The sequence below is a fragment of the Martes martes genome, assembly GCF_963455335.1.
Source record: "Martes martes genome assembly, chromosome: 1".
Classification (NCBI taxonomy): domain Eukaryota; kingdom Metazoa; phylum Chordata; class Mammalia; order Carnivora; family Mustelidae; genus Martes; species Martes martes.
The window spans coordinates 47,381,638-47,396,643 of NC_137888.1; the positions used below are offsets into that span (position 1 = coordinate 47,381,638).

General features: G+C 37.4%; 2 protein-coding genes across 5 annotated transcripts in view; one reads left to right on the forward strand and one right to left on the reverse strand.

Moving 5' to 3' along the window:
• Positions 1-15,006, forward strand: part of CMSS1 (cms1 ribosomal small subunit homolog) — a 382,791-nt gene that overhangs the window by 194,668 nt on the left and 173,117 nt on the right. Inside the window, exons 1-2 of one of the 4 annotated variants that reach the window (XM_080829349.1) lie at positions 8,121-8,164; positions 8,267-8,333. The exons of the other annotated variants lie outside the window; for them this stretch is intronic. Of the exons in view, the coding sequence (XP_080685475.1) occupies positions 8,291-8,333 (43 nt within the window). The 5' untranslated portion in view covers positions 8,121-8,164; positions 8,267-8,290. Of the gene's footprint in view, positions 1-8,120; positions 8,165-8,266; positions 8,334-15,006 lie in introns of those variants that run through there. 4 annotated transcript variants of the gene reach the window in all.
• FILIP1L (filamin A interacting protein 1 like) overlaps positions 1-15,006 on the reverse strand; it is a 301,593-nt gene that overhangs the window by 185,719 nt on the left and 100,868 nt on the right. The gene's annotated exons all lie outside the window — the stretch shown is intronic.

Consider the following 15,006-nt stretch of genomic DNA (forward strand, 5'->3'; position numbering starts at 1 on the left):
CACCCTCCTCGTCATTCAGAGTGGGGACAGCGGTAGCCAAAAATTTGAATGATCTGTATAACTGAGAACAAATAAGATTTTGTGTCTGCCTTGTACAACTAGATGTTTATCTGTCCACTGTATCTGTGTAATTGGCCTGCATTTTTAATGATGAAATTGCAGAACTGAGAGGAACCTTGAAGAGGATAGATGTAGAAGGGGCCTGCGGAGCTAGAGTAACTCATCCAAAATGATAAAGCCTAGTCCTTTAAACCTTTAGATAGAGAACATAATCTGTAGTTACGTATCCCACCCATAAGACTTCCCCTCTAAAGGACAATTTAAACAAAGAGAAATTCCAGAAACTTCAGTTTGGGTTCATACCGCTTTCTCTGATGAGTATGTGTGTGTTCTGAGGCTCTCTCTGCTGTCTGTAAATCAGACATTCTTGCTGGGTTGCATCAGATTCCAGGCGACATGATTGATGAAGAAAGGGCAGAGGAGAGATGACGTAATGGCTAGTGCAGCATTTACCTGCAAATTATCTCTAGCTATGTACCGCTTGGTGTCTGTGTGACTCATGTACTGAGGCACTGCCATCCCTGTTATTCAGCATTAGCCTCACACTTACCTCACCCTATGTTTCTCTCCTTTTCTTGCCAAATCTGATTAGAAGCACTTTTGTTTTAAGCCAATGTTTATGAAGCCATAAGTGGACTTTGTACCAATGACCATGTGGAGAAAATAAAAGAATATTAGAACAAGAAAATTATATACTGGCTTGATCAAATCAACTTGATGTCTCTCTTAACTTCATAGCACCTATTATGTGCCTTTTACTGTCAGTGCTGGTAGTTTTCTTCCTTATATGGCTAATTTGTCTCTCAGCTTCAGTTTACCGGCTGACAGCAAACAAACCTACAGCAAGTGCCTACCTGTATCAGTGACTATGGCACATGCTTTCACATGCTCTTTTTCTTGTAAACCTCAAAGCAGTTAGTATGTGTACCCATTAGAGAGGTAAAAACACTGGCCCAGTTCACTTAGCTAATATGTGTCAGAATTGGAACTGGAATCCTGTCTCTTGACAACATATATAGTACTTTTTCCACTACATCACAAGTGTCTTTGATTTTATGTACTCAGGGAATTTTTGTAAGAAAAATGTTCATTCTCGCAGGTGGATCTTCATACTTGATATTGTGTCTGCCTCAGTCCTTTGTTTATCCTTGCGGCACTAGAAGTCAAGAGTATAGGCAAATGTATATTGGTTGAACAACAGCACTCAAGTTGTCTGGTAGAGTTCTATCATATAAACACGAAATTTGCCTGAATTCAACTATACCTGCTCATCAAATGAATATAAAAAGAGAAGGATTCATAATTTGCATTGTGCAGACAAGTCTATTCTGGTTGTATTCAGTGAATCCATAACTAGGATTGAACCTGAGTTAGGGGATGTGTGATTTTCCTCAGCTTATGTCTGTTCCACGTTTCCTCTCAGAGTAAGCGTCTTGCCTTGGTCAGTGTGCTATTTTGTACAACAAGTATCCTGTCGTACAAAAACCAGCTTTTGTACTCATAAGCTTCCTTGTATTCAACCAAAGACAGTAATCTGTACCAGTGCTGAAGGAAAAGGCCACCTGAGTTATACCTACTAAGGTATGTTGCCGTCTAGCATGGGACCTTCCTAGGGGATTTTCAAGGTAATTTTGAACAAAACTTGATTTTTTTTTCCTTACATATTCTTTGAAAGCCTAAACCCCAAGTAAAGTCCAGCTCCTGTAGATTAACATTGGCTTGCATGAATCAGGCAGAGAAATTTTGTTTAAGTTGAGCTGAAGCTGTCTTGGGCTCAGCAACATTGTGTATATTGTGGCTAAACAAATCTTCCATTTTCTGTTGTGCTGAGTTGGAAGGACTGATACCAAGCAGATCAAATACTCACTGCGCCCATAAGAGAACTGTGTTGTTACTGAAACCAAGGGAGGAAAACCAACAGGAGGAAGTGTGTGATGAGATCACCCAAAAGAGTACTAGGGAGAGACAGAGGATTAAGAAAGCCCCATTGAATATAGTCACAGGTGATTTTTGAGAGGGTAGTGTGATCAATCATAAAGTCAGAAGCAAGACACAAGGAGTTTAACATCCTCTAATACCATATCAGAGTAGTCAGCAGGATATCATAAATCCAGGAAAGCTGCAGCAGAAAGAGAGGCTGGGACTTGAGATCTGAGGACAAGAGGTTTGTGACAATAGTATATTAAAAATAGGATATGGAGGTTAAAAAGAAGAGGCACACGTCATCAAGAAGAATTCTGGCTTCTGAGCTTGTCTGAGATTCTCCCAGTGGTGCTGGTGGAAAAGATCTAGCCTCTGAGAAAGTAGAGGCAAGAATTATTGATGTCTTGTGGCAAACAGCTTCTCATATCCTGTATTGGATTTTGTGCAGTTATTTTCTAAGTAGTTAGGTTCTAATTTTCTTGCAATTTGGGGAAGCAAGGCTGGTTCTGCAAGGCTGTCATTGGATTGCAGAAGAGAGTGCCAGAAGTCAGCATTTGTAAATGGAAAGCCAGTAAAAGTTCAACTCTCATGAACAGAAAAATCAACTTATTATAATACCAAACCATCATCATATTCAGGCAAGTGGAGTTAAAACCAAGGCACCTCCTTTTCTTTCCTGTATTTGTGTAGCTAATAACACCTTGCATTGTTAAAAGTGAAATCCTGTTGGTGATCATTTTCTTTCTCAGATTGCTCACTTTGTATTTTTGACTTACTACTCAGTGTGAACTCCAGAAGATTGCTTGACTACCGTTACTAAGAAATAGGCTGTCTTGGAGAAATTGAACCTGGGAGGCTAGAGTGCTCAGATTAGAACAGAATCTCACAGTGGGGCCTCTCTATCCCCACTGTATGTGTTTAAGAATTCCCTTGGATGCTTATTAAAAATGTAGGTTCCAAGGCCCCACCTTAGACCAAATAAATATAAATCCATGATCAAATGTGGCTAAAGAATACGCATATTAATAAACAACCCTGAGGATTCTTATGAAACCTAAAATTTAAGAGCCACTGGATTAGGAAATGTGTGTATGGTGTAATAAAGCAAATCCTAGAAAAATAACCATTTACTAAATCAAATTCCCATCATTCTAAAGTTAAATTTTATCACTATAACTATGGCCAGGCATGTTTGTTCTAATGAAAATCCATAAGCCTCTTTGAAGCTCTTAGGAGAAAAATATAAAAACAAGATACATGTAAAATGTTAGCAGTAGTAATAAACACCCTTGAACGAGAGAAAAAGGAGACTGTTATGAATTCAGAAAGGCTGTGTGTTTTGTGAAATTTCTATCTTTTCCCAAGAAGGGGAAGAGAGAAAAGGAGGGAAAAACACAGAGAGAAGCTTTCCTTGGCTTTGAAGATCCTAATCCTTTGTTCTACTTGCCTCCAAAATACAGCTTCTTCCTACTCACAGTCCCTTTGCCACAGGCCAGCTGTGTCTCATTGATTGCCACGTCCACTATTGCTTTTTCAATACTTATATACCAGAACAAGAATGAAGAATAGTAGAAAAGGGAAAAGCAAATTGATATGAAATAGAGTTGAAGTTTTACAGAAAAGTGGGAGGCAAAGTTACTGGGTTCTAAAAAGACCAACACCTTAGATCAGAAAGCCCTTAGCCATAGCTGTCTGGGTGAAATCATTTGTCATAGTTATCAACTGCACGGAATGTAGGTGTATTTGGGAAATTGAGGGGTAAGGGCATTAAAAGAGACTGGCTCCAGTTCCATTGCCTCTGTTGAACTTCAGAAACTAAACTGAACTAATCTCTCCCCCAGCCCTCATCTGTTCTTTGGCTCTTATTTAAATTTTGTTTTTGTTGTCTTTGAATTGTGTTCTTTGTATCAGTCATTTCTTAAATAATCCCTAAATTTCTTTGTTATTGGCACTGTTATGTACTTAACTAATACACTGCTTTCCTCCTTCCCCATAATCATCACTACTGCCCATAGAGGGATAAATTTGAGTCCCACCTTTCACCCCTTTTCATAAGGTGATCATCTGTAATTTTATGCCCTAAAGGCTCCTTTTAAAAAATATATTTTCTCTATATAGTCATGGATTCCATCATTCAAATCCCAGACTTTTAGCTTTACCCTTTCTGTATTATTAAACTCAGCTTTGGAATGATGAGAATCCAGCTTGTTTATCTTACATCTTCTCTTCCCAAGAAAATCCAGCTTGGGATGCACTCAGCCCTCAGCGTAGTGACTCCTAGAATTTGCTGCTTCAGTTAAGAAATTAAAGCTAAGAACAAATGGTCCTGAGTCTGTATTCAATCAGATAGCCAATAATAATTGTACCATCTCAGTCAAAGTAAGCAAGCATTCTTGATAGGTAGACCATGATGCATTGTCTTGAACTGCTGGATTACTAAACCCCCGCAAGCTCTTAAAATTGAGCTATCTCTAATATGTATTATGAGGGATTTTTTTTAAAAAAACAGATTTTGGGGGGTACGTGGGTATCTCAGTCCATTAGGCATCTGACTCTTGATTTCAGCTCAGTTCATGATCTCAGGAGGAGATCAACTGAGATCAAGCCCTGCATAGGGCTCCATTCTGGGGGTGGAGCCTGTTTAAGATTATCTCTGTCCCTTTCTCTCTGCCTCCCCTCTCCCACCTCAGCAAAGAAAACTGGTTTTTGAAGTATTTTTCTTTGGTCTTGTTTTACATACTCTTTATTCAAAATCTGAGCATATTCACCTTCATAATTCTTTCAGTATTTATTTACTGGCTCTGTCAGTGCCTTAGCTGGTGTTTTTTATATGAGATTTACACCATTTTGTGGCCCATAATTTTCCCTGACTTGGTATGTTTCTTGTGTCCTTGGTATTCATTAGCCTATTGTCAGATGTTTGAAATGGTAAAAAGAGGAAAAATCACCTGTCATTTTCTGCTGCAAAGGCCTTTATTACTTTCCTCTTTTCTCTCCATGACCAATTGAGTCAATGATTTGAGTCTCTCAGATTTAGCCTTTTTATCTTTTATTTTCTGAGATCAGAATATCATATTGCTTAAAATTTTCATTTGACTAGAAAACCATGTAGAACACAGCCTTAGTGGCGTGTCCACAAAAATGATTTTATACTGTGTTCACTGATCTATTTTGTATGAAATATCAAATTCTGGGGATCCATGCTTATACATCCCCCACCTCAAAAAGATAGTACAGGGGTGCCTGGGTGGCTCAATGGGTTAAAGCCTCTGCCTTCGAATCAGGTCATGATCCCAGGGTCCTGGGATCGAAACCCCATATCGGGCTCTCTGGTTAGCGGAGCCTGCTTCCTCCTCTCTCTCTCTCTGCCTGCCTCTCTGCCTACTTGTGATCTCTGTCAAATAAATAAATAAAAATCTTTAAAAGAAAAAAAAAAAAAAGATAGTACATTGAGAGAAACCAGATTACAAAGGATGCAGTAGTCCAGTTAGGAGAAATTAGTAAGAAATCCATTCTATAATGAGGAAGGGAATTAGTTAATGACAAAATTTACTATCAGTTGGGTGACTAAGGCATAGAAAAGGCTAGAATTGGCCCAGAATGTATACAGGTATTGCTATTTTTGCAATTTAAGGCCAACCTTCAAAGTGCTTTAGATGCGACAAGTACTTCATGGAGGGAAGCTGAAGTGTTGTATAGGTAAAATGGGCCTATTGCTTTGACAGTCATTGTTATGAATTATAATATAGGACTGACAGGAATCATTGTAAAAGATATATTATCTTAAAAAGATAGATATATTATCATCTAGTGATAACAGGGAATTGGCAAGAGGTGGCCACTGAGATAAAAGTCTGTTGGTATCTGTTGGTGAGCAGGTTCTCATGGCCTCTCACTCACTGGTTATTTGTGTAGCATGGGATTGTTAGTTTTCTAGGTAGTGAGGCTCTGATTTTCTTACAATTTGGGAAACTCAGACCTCCCTGGCGGTTAGGGGTTGGATTTGGTTTCCCCAGCACAACCTGGCCATGGGACCTATATAAAGGGTGTTGCCCTTCTCATCTACTAAGTTAGCAAAATATTTTCCATTTCCACCTTCTCAATCTTTGTACTAACATAATTACAATAAGTTGTTGCTGCTCTTGAAGATAATCTCTGTTCTTACATCTGGGTTAAGTCTTTCAGTAAAGCTGCTTAAGCGGTGTGGAGGAAAGAACCTTTCCATAAAGTTAAAGTCTTTCGTGATAAAGGTAACTACTCCACCCTTGCTTCCCAATTAGATCTCCTGCCAGCAATAGCATAGACTTGAGCCAGTGCCAAATGTTTTAATACCATAAGGACTCACTTGATAAAGTCTGTGCATGGCAAAGAAAAAAAAGCCAAAGTTCCCAAACTCAAATTTTCCAAGATTTCCATGTGAGATGCAGCCAGGGCACCCTTCATCTAATTGTTACCATGTGTTGCTACAGTCATTGGTACCCTGCAATTCTCATTCTCTAACACTTCTAGAGATTAGAAATTACAGGAAGTGCTAGCCATTTCAAGATGGAAATTTACTCTAACTGCAGAGACTTTGGTCTTTGTCAAAAAGAAGTACAATAGCAAAGACAGAATAATTGTGAGACTAATATTGTGATCTTTCCAAATAATTACTAAGTAATTATTAGTTAGCATTCAGTGTCGCACTTCCTTGTTCTATTAATATTTAACATGTGTTTGGTAGCTTTACTTCCCTTATTGTTATAAATTCTAGATAGGAAAAGTTTATTGTCTTGCTTGGGCACAGAAAGGAAATGCCAGCACTAAGTACTTGTTGGATATCTGCCTCGTTGATGCAAAATGGTTTCATAAATCACTGAGCATAAAAGAGATTAATTAATGATTAAGGATTACAAAGTACCCAGACCTTTCAGAAACCTGGAATACCTATATAAATACGAGAAGGAGATGTTTTTCTCTCATTGACAGTGATTTTCAGATCTCATTTATGATAGTTTTAGCTTCAGCATTCACCAAACTTTTATCATAGTTGCTAATGAATAATAACATTGACTTATTGAAAAAGAAAAATGAAAGCTGTGTGGCTATTAAATATTGAATGTCCCGAAGTGAGAATTCAGATTGAGTGTAGAGACTGTATTGAGCAAGGCCTGTTTGAGCTTGCCCACTCAACACTTTGCTTCCCATTTAAAGAAATTAGTAGATTTTAATGAAACCTGCAATATTACTCAAGAATATAAGACTTATCTTCAATTCAACTTATTCTGCTATTGTCCTGAGGCAAACTAACAGCTAATATAAATTTCCTAATAGTTTGAAGAAGTTAGAGCTCACAGTAGTAGTAATAATATTGATAGCACTAAAAGCAAGAACAAGACTGCTTGCCCATGTTAGCAACCTGAGCAGTCAGAGGCATTAATGGACCATGAAAACTGGAGAGCTGGGGTGACTGTGGGTCAGAGCTAAGGTATATAGGCAAGCACAGTGTAGGAGAAATTTTCATCACCTCCACTATACTGGGCCATTTCTCTTGATAGAGCAAGATCTTAATTTCTCCCAGTTGTTAATCTGGCACCTTTCATGAATATCAGTATTCACTTTAGAAAATAAAAAAGCAAACAGCCAAAAAAATCCAAGTGTTAAGGGGGAAAGAAAGTCAACAGAGGAAATTACAGTAGCACTTGATACAGTGACACCTTTTTCTTGAGTCAGAGGAGGTGAAGATATTTGAGAGTTTGTGGCTTTGACAGTCTCCTTTTTAAGACAGTAGCCAGGGGTCTTCGGAGAGAAAGTGGTAGGCATACACTGCCACCGATTAGCTATGGCCTTTGTACACATATGTGTTCACATTTTCAAAACTGACCTGCTAAAAATATATATGAGAATCAAGTGATTTGAAAGTAAATCCCACTTCCGTTCCCCATTGCTTTCACTCCCTGTTTGCCATTTCCTTTCTAACATTAATTACTGTTTCTGAAGGAATTAGTGTTTCCTGCCCTGGTATAGTTTCTGTTTGTTTTGGATTGTGCATCAGTTGTTTAAGATAGTTGCCATGTCTTTTTGGAACCTAGTATATCAAGAATTAAGTATGACACCAGGTTCTTACTTTCTTCTATATCTCTTATTTTTAGGTAAGTCATCTGATTGGAGTGTCAATTCATTTCATGGAATTTTCCATTTGGTAAAGTATTATTTTTTTATCAAATGACTTAAACTTTTGTTTTTGTGATTTCTCAGTCTGTATTCTCCCACAACACTGACCTCCATAGTATATTCTGTCTAGGAGGCAAGGAGCGAGAGTCACAGAATGAGAGAGAGAGAGAAAGAGAGAAGGTGGCCTGGGACACAAGGTAAAGGACATATAACTGAATATATTGATATGTAAAAAAAAAAACAACAACACTATTGAGGGCGCCTGGGTGGCTCAGTTGGTTGAGCAACTGCCTGCAGCTCAGGTCATGATCCTGGAGTCCCAGGATTGAGTCCCGTCCCCCCACCCCCAGCATCAGGTACTCAGCAGGGGGTCTGCTTCTTACTCTGACCTTCCCCCTCTCATGCTTGCTCTCTCTCATTCTCTCTCTCTCTCTCTCAAATAAATAAATAAATAAAATCTTTAGAAAACACTGTTGAGAGAAAATTACATTTCAAAGCTGTTTTCATGAATTTTGCCTTTTTGAATTTCAGGAAATAGAAGAGTTATTACAGTAGTCCCCTCTTACCTGTAGTTTCACTTTCTGTGGTTTCAGTTACCTGGGGTCAGCCACAAGTCCAGAAGCAGATGATCTTCCTTCTAACATATTATCAGAAAGTCAAGAGCAGCCTAACACTATATCACAATGCCTACATCATTTACCTCACTTTGTCTCATCATGTAGGCATCTTATCATCTCACATCATCACAAGAAGGATGAGTATAGTACAGTAAGATATATTATGAGAGAGACCACATCATATAACTTTTATTACAGTATATTGTTATAATTATTCTATTTTATTAATTCTTATTGTTGAACTCTTACTGAACCTAATTTATAAGTTAAACTTTATCATAGGTATGAATGCATTGGGGGGGGAGTATATATGCGTTCAATACTATCCACAATTTCAGACATCCACTGGGGCTCTTGAACATATCCCCTGTGGATAAGAGGAGACTACTGTATATTTAATTGTGTTTAGAAAGGATTGGGCTTACTTGTCAGAGAATCCAACCAAGGTTAGAGTAGTGGCTTTCCAGTTTTATTTGGTGAAAATCTGACATTCCTCAAAAGGTTGCTTTACCTCTTGGGAAAAGCCTTCTATATCATCAGAGAGAGTTTTTCTTTTGAATTACTGTTTTAAGTCCTCACGTATTTGTTCATTTTGAAACACAATTATTAAATGGAAGCAAAATACACAATTTTAGAAGTACAAAACCAGGATTCTGTGGCACAGAGATAGTACCAGGGGTTGTAGTCCATAATAATAGAAGATTGAAGCCTCCAAGAGTGAGTATGATGAGAGGGACAAAAGGAGACATCATAACATCACGTAACTTTTCCCTGATGTTCTGGATCTTTTCACTAATAAGAAGGATGTCTGTATTTGGTACACTTTCTGCAAAGGTAGATGAATCATGAATCCTAGCAATTTGTTTTCCCTTGGGGGAATATTGTCTTTCCATCGAACCACACACACATTGATCTATTGATAGATTTGTTGAGACTGAAAACTGTACTGCCAGCATCCTGCCTTTCCCAGTGTTTCTTGACTGGACATCTTGTTTTCTTCTAGAGATTAACTTGACAAAAAGATATAGCTTAAAATACCCCAACCAGTTAGATGCCGTATTCCTTTGATTCTGCTACTGTGTTATCTCTTCCATCTCCACAGTTTTAATTTTTTTTTTTTTAAGATTTTACTTATTTATTTGACAAAAAGAGACACAGCAAGGGAGGGAACACAAGCAGGGAAAGTGGGAGAGGGAGAAGCAGGCTTCCCGTGAAGCAGGGAGCCCGAAACAGTGCTCCATCCCAGGGATGGGCAGATGCTTAATGAGTGAGCCACCCAGTTGCCCCTCTACAGTTTTAAAATTTTAAACTAAATACCTTATATTCATAGTTGCAAATCCTGTTAAGACCATGGAACGTTGCCATTTCTTGTTGCTGACTGAGAAGCTTGACTATTGAATGAAATAGTGATAGGATGACATTGGCATTCTGTTCAAAATCCTTAGTGGCTAAAACAAAGTTCTTTCTACCCAGAGATAGGCCCCACGTGATAGGTCCAAGAGCATATAGTGTGGGTACAATTTCTATTCTGCAAAGCATTCTGCTTCTGGTTAAGTGAATGAGTGGATGGATGACTTTTTAAATGAGAGTTTTAATATTTTAATATTAGAGATATTTTTAAATGAAGAACTTCCCATTTTAGTGACAATTACCTTGTGTTTGGAAACATTGTATTGTAGGGATACTTTCTCATACTAAGATTCTGATAATTCCCATATTAATAATCATGTAGCTAAATTTTATTTCTTTTAAAAACCTTTGTGAAGGAAATGGTGAGTGGGAAGCAAGGGGTGACTAGTATCCTTTAACTCAAAGTATTCCAAAAATTAAAAATAAATAAAAGTGTTAGGATTTCTAATACTTTCATCTGTCTTTTATATTCTAAAAGGATAAAATACACAAAAATTCTTTTTTCCTTTTATATCTTTACACTAGGAAGGAAACTGGTAGACAATATATTGTCAACTGTTCATAAGTTCTGCTATATATGAATTACATAAAAATAAATTAATTTCAGTGCTATTTTCTTTCTTTCCTGAGAATCTCTCTGGTTTTCTCATTAATATCATTAAAAGCCCAAAACCAAACAAAATATTTTTATATTTCCAAAGAAAAGTCCAGCATTCTAGTATTTTATAACTCTGGAGAAAATCTGGAGTTTTTTGTTTTTTGGTTGTTGTTTTTTTTTTTAAGATTTATTTATTTATTTTAGAGAGCAAGTGGGGATGGGGAAGGGGCAGAAGGAGAGGGAGAGAAAGTCTTAAGCAGACTCCACGGAGCCCAAAGTTGGGCTCGATCTCACAACCTGAGCCAAAACCAAGAGTTAGACACTTAACTGACTGTGCCACCCAAGGTACCCTGAAAATCAGGAGCTTTTTAAAAAATATATGTCACTTAATAAAGGGTAGGAGCATCTGGAAATAAGAATCCTCCCTAATATTATAAAGATTGGGAGAAGTTCTGATGTTTGTGGAAGAATTTAGACTCCCCCATCCCATGCCAAATTAAGTATTTCATACACTCAGTTCAGTTTCAGTTCAGCTAAACTGTCATCAGAACAGACACATGTGTTTTCCTCAATTATAAAATGAGTTTATATCAAGACTAAGACACCAGTGATGGATTGATTTCTGGATCCACGAAGCAAATTCTATCTAACAGCAGTCTCATTCAAGGCCAATAAGTTGTATTATATAAAGTATGCAGAGACTGTTTGAAGTTAAATTTAATAGAAAATGGAATGACCATACCTTTTGTTTCTTTTCTAAAATAAGTTCATTCTAAGTAGTTGAATAATATTTTTGAAATATTCTCAATCTCAGGCTCATTGCTTCTAGAATTCTCATGGTCCTTGATACTGAATACGGTGATTATTGAGGTAAAAAGTTGCCATAGCTATAACTGACATTATAGAAAAGAGACTCTTCAGTTCTCTGTGCCTTGGTGTCCTCTTCTGTTTGCCTCCACTGGACTGAAAGCCCCATGAATTTAGAGACTGACTGGTTTTACTCATTTTTATATCTGTCACTATTGCCATACTGCCTGGTACATAGTAGGTAATCACTTAACATCTGATTAATTAGAGTAAGTACCGTCAAATGTAAAATCTCAACCATACTTGACAGTTGTAAGAAATAATGAGATGATGTGTGAATGTCTGTGTGGGTGTGTGTGGGTGTGTGTGGGGGTGTGTGTGTGTGTGTGTCCCAAACATAAATGCTCAAAAATAGTGGTCTTTTTAATCTGACTCATGCTAACCAAATTTACAAAAAAAGACTACCTTTCAAACTAGGATACCCCTGTTCATTTGTAATGTATGATATTTTATACCTGATTTGGGAGCTAGAGTTGTTTATATCCTTAGGCCCTCCCTGTTATTGGTCAGAATATATGTATATATATATATACAGGGATGTACATAAGGCAACTAATTCCAACTCAGAAATTGTTTGAACATGACATGAGAATAAAGGGAATAAATTAAAACAGGCTGATACTTCCCTTTTTTCTTCTAAGGTTTCTTCCAAATAACATTTCCCTTGGTTATTTTCAGATACACTAACAAGGTTTTTTGTTTGTTTTTTTTTTAAGATTTTATCTATTTATTTGACAGACAGAGATCACAAGTAGGCAGAGAGGCAGGCAGAGAGAGAGGAAGGAAAGCAGGCTCCCCGCTGAGCAGAGAGCCCGATGCGGGGCTCAATCCCAGGACCCTGGGATCATGACCTGAGCTGAAGGCAGAGGCTTTAACCCACTGAGCCACCCAGGCGCCCCACTAACAAGGTTTTTATAGCCCAGTATGCTTTCTGTTAATCTGTGAGATCCCTAACACCTCAAGCCAGTCATTATCTGATTTTTTTTAACATAATTAATTTACTTCAAATAGTAAATACTGATCACTTTGATTAAGAAGTACCACCTAGGGGAGCCTGGCTGACTGTCAGTTAATTATCCAACTCTTAATTTCAGCTCAGGTCATGATCTCAGAGTCATGAGATTGAGCACAGCCACCACTATCCCCAGGGTCACTCTCAGCACTCAGTGGGGAGTCTGCTTGAGATTTCTCTCCCTGTGCCCACCCACAATGCACAAATGCACGCTCTCCCAAATAAATAAATAAAATCTTAAAAAAAAAAAAAAAGAAAGAAAGAAAGTGCCACCTGTGCTCATCTTTTTTTTTTTTAAAGATTATTGTCTGAGAGAGAGAGACAGAGAGCAGTAGAGGAAGGGGCAGAGGGAGAGAAAGAGAGAGAGCATCTCAAGCAGACTCTCACTGAATGCAGAAGAGTATGCAGGGCTTTATCCCATGACCTGGAGACCAGGCGCTGAAACCAAGAGTCAGATGCCCAACAACTGCGCTACCCAGGTGCCCCAATATACGCATCTTTTTGATATACTGACAGTCTCCCAGCTAGCTTCAGTTTAGATTTGTTTTCTGATCCTGTTTCCTGTTTTGATCTTGAAGTCTACTTTATACTTTCTACCAATGTCTTGTTTTATGGAAAATAGTACCACTGGTGATCAAGAATCACTAATATGAGGGCTGATGTGATACTTATTTAGTACTGTCTGTTTCCATAAATATGTATTAAATGTGTAGCGTATGGGCATCCTGAGTTGTGATTCAACAACAGACAACATGAGTCATAATCATTTGTGAGTTGAAAATCAAAATCAGAGGTTCCCCCTGTGTTCTAGATTTCAGTCCTCAGAACTAAAAGGATGAGAATGAGACATAGCCTTTGAAAACCCTGTTATGGTGCCCATCAATGTTTCCCGACGTGTATTCTGTGAAACACCAATTCTGAGGGATGTACTATCAAAAGTCAAGTAAATTTAAGAAAAATAGCAATCACTAGTTTTTTGTTTTTTTTTTTTTTTTTAAGATTTATTTATTTATTTTAGAGCATGAGAAGGAGGGGGAGAGGGAGAGAGAATTTCAAGAAGACTCCGCACTGAGCACCAAACTGACTTGGGACTCAGTCTTACAGCCCTGAGATCATGACCTGAGCCAAAATCAAGAATCAGTCACTTAACCAATTGCACCAACCAGACACCCCAACAGTAATCACGGTGCAAATAAGACTAATCTGGTAAAAGCTTTAAAATGTCCTACACAAACAAGTTTAGCTTTGCTGAACTAACTTAATTTAGAATACACTTCAGAGAATAAGAACAATAATAGCATCTTTAGAAGGTTATAATTCACTCATTTTATTGTTTTTAATTGTATATCCATTTCCCTTTCTAGCCTCTCTGAATTTAAGAATTTTTAATCATTCTGTTCCGTTCTTCCTCTGTGCTGTCCCCAGCTCCCGATAAGAAAGATGTATGGAAGAAAGAAGGGGAAATAGTAAGGAAAGTGTGTGTGTGTGTGTGTGTGTGTGTGTGTAGTAATCTGTCTTGGTTATTTGTCTGTTCCGAACTATTGTGTAGTCCTTATGTATTTTAAAACTTTGTACCAATATGATAAAATGTGTTAATATTTATAGCAAGTTTATGTTACATTACATAATTAAATACACAATATTTTTGATTCTATAACAAGTGAAGATGATTACTTGAGAAAATAAGTATGGCCTATAGTTAATGGAGTTAAAATCTGTCTTGGAAGAACTTTTTTATTTTACTTTAAATTATATATGTAAATTGCAATTTTTTCTATCATATTTCCACATTTTGTTATTAAGTTTAAAAGTTTAAATATTACACTCAGAAAAACAAGTTATGAAAATATTTGTACTAGAGGAAAACCTCCACTCTTTAGAATTCTCTGAATGGTGATTTTAGATAATAAAATTTTCTCAACACTTGGAAGCTGTTCCCCCAATACCATCATAAGCTACAAAACTTTAAAAATATATATTTGGTGAAAATTTTTCTAAAATATTTCCATTTCTTTTCTTTAAAAGAACATATGTTGACCATAATTTAAACTTTTTTCAATGACCCAAGGTCATTGTTCAGTCCACTTCATTTCAGTAAATATTTATTTAGCCCCTCTTGTATATGATGATCCTCCCAGGCCCTTTTGGATACTTCAGTCTGTCTACCACTATACTAAATAGCTGCTGAATGCTGTATTTGGGGCTCTTCAGTCATCTTTTGATACTTTTTCTGATTTCCTAGCTGTGAAGACTGGCAGACTCCTATGAGGGTACCCCATTCAACCTCCCTCCTAGAAGTGGTGCTTCCGATCTTCTGTGAACAGGAAACTAAAATACCCAGCCCTATGGATATACATTAAAATAAG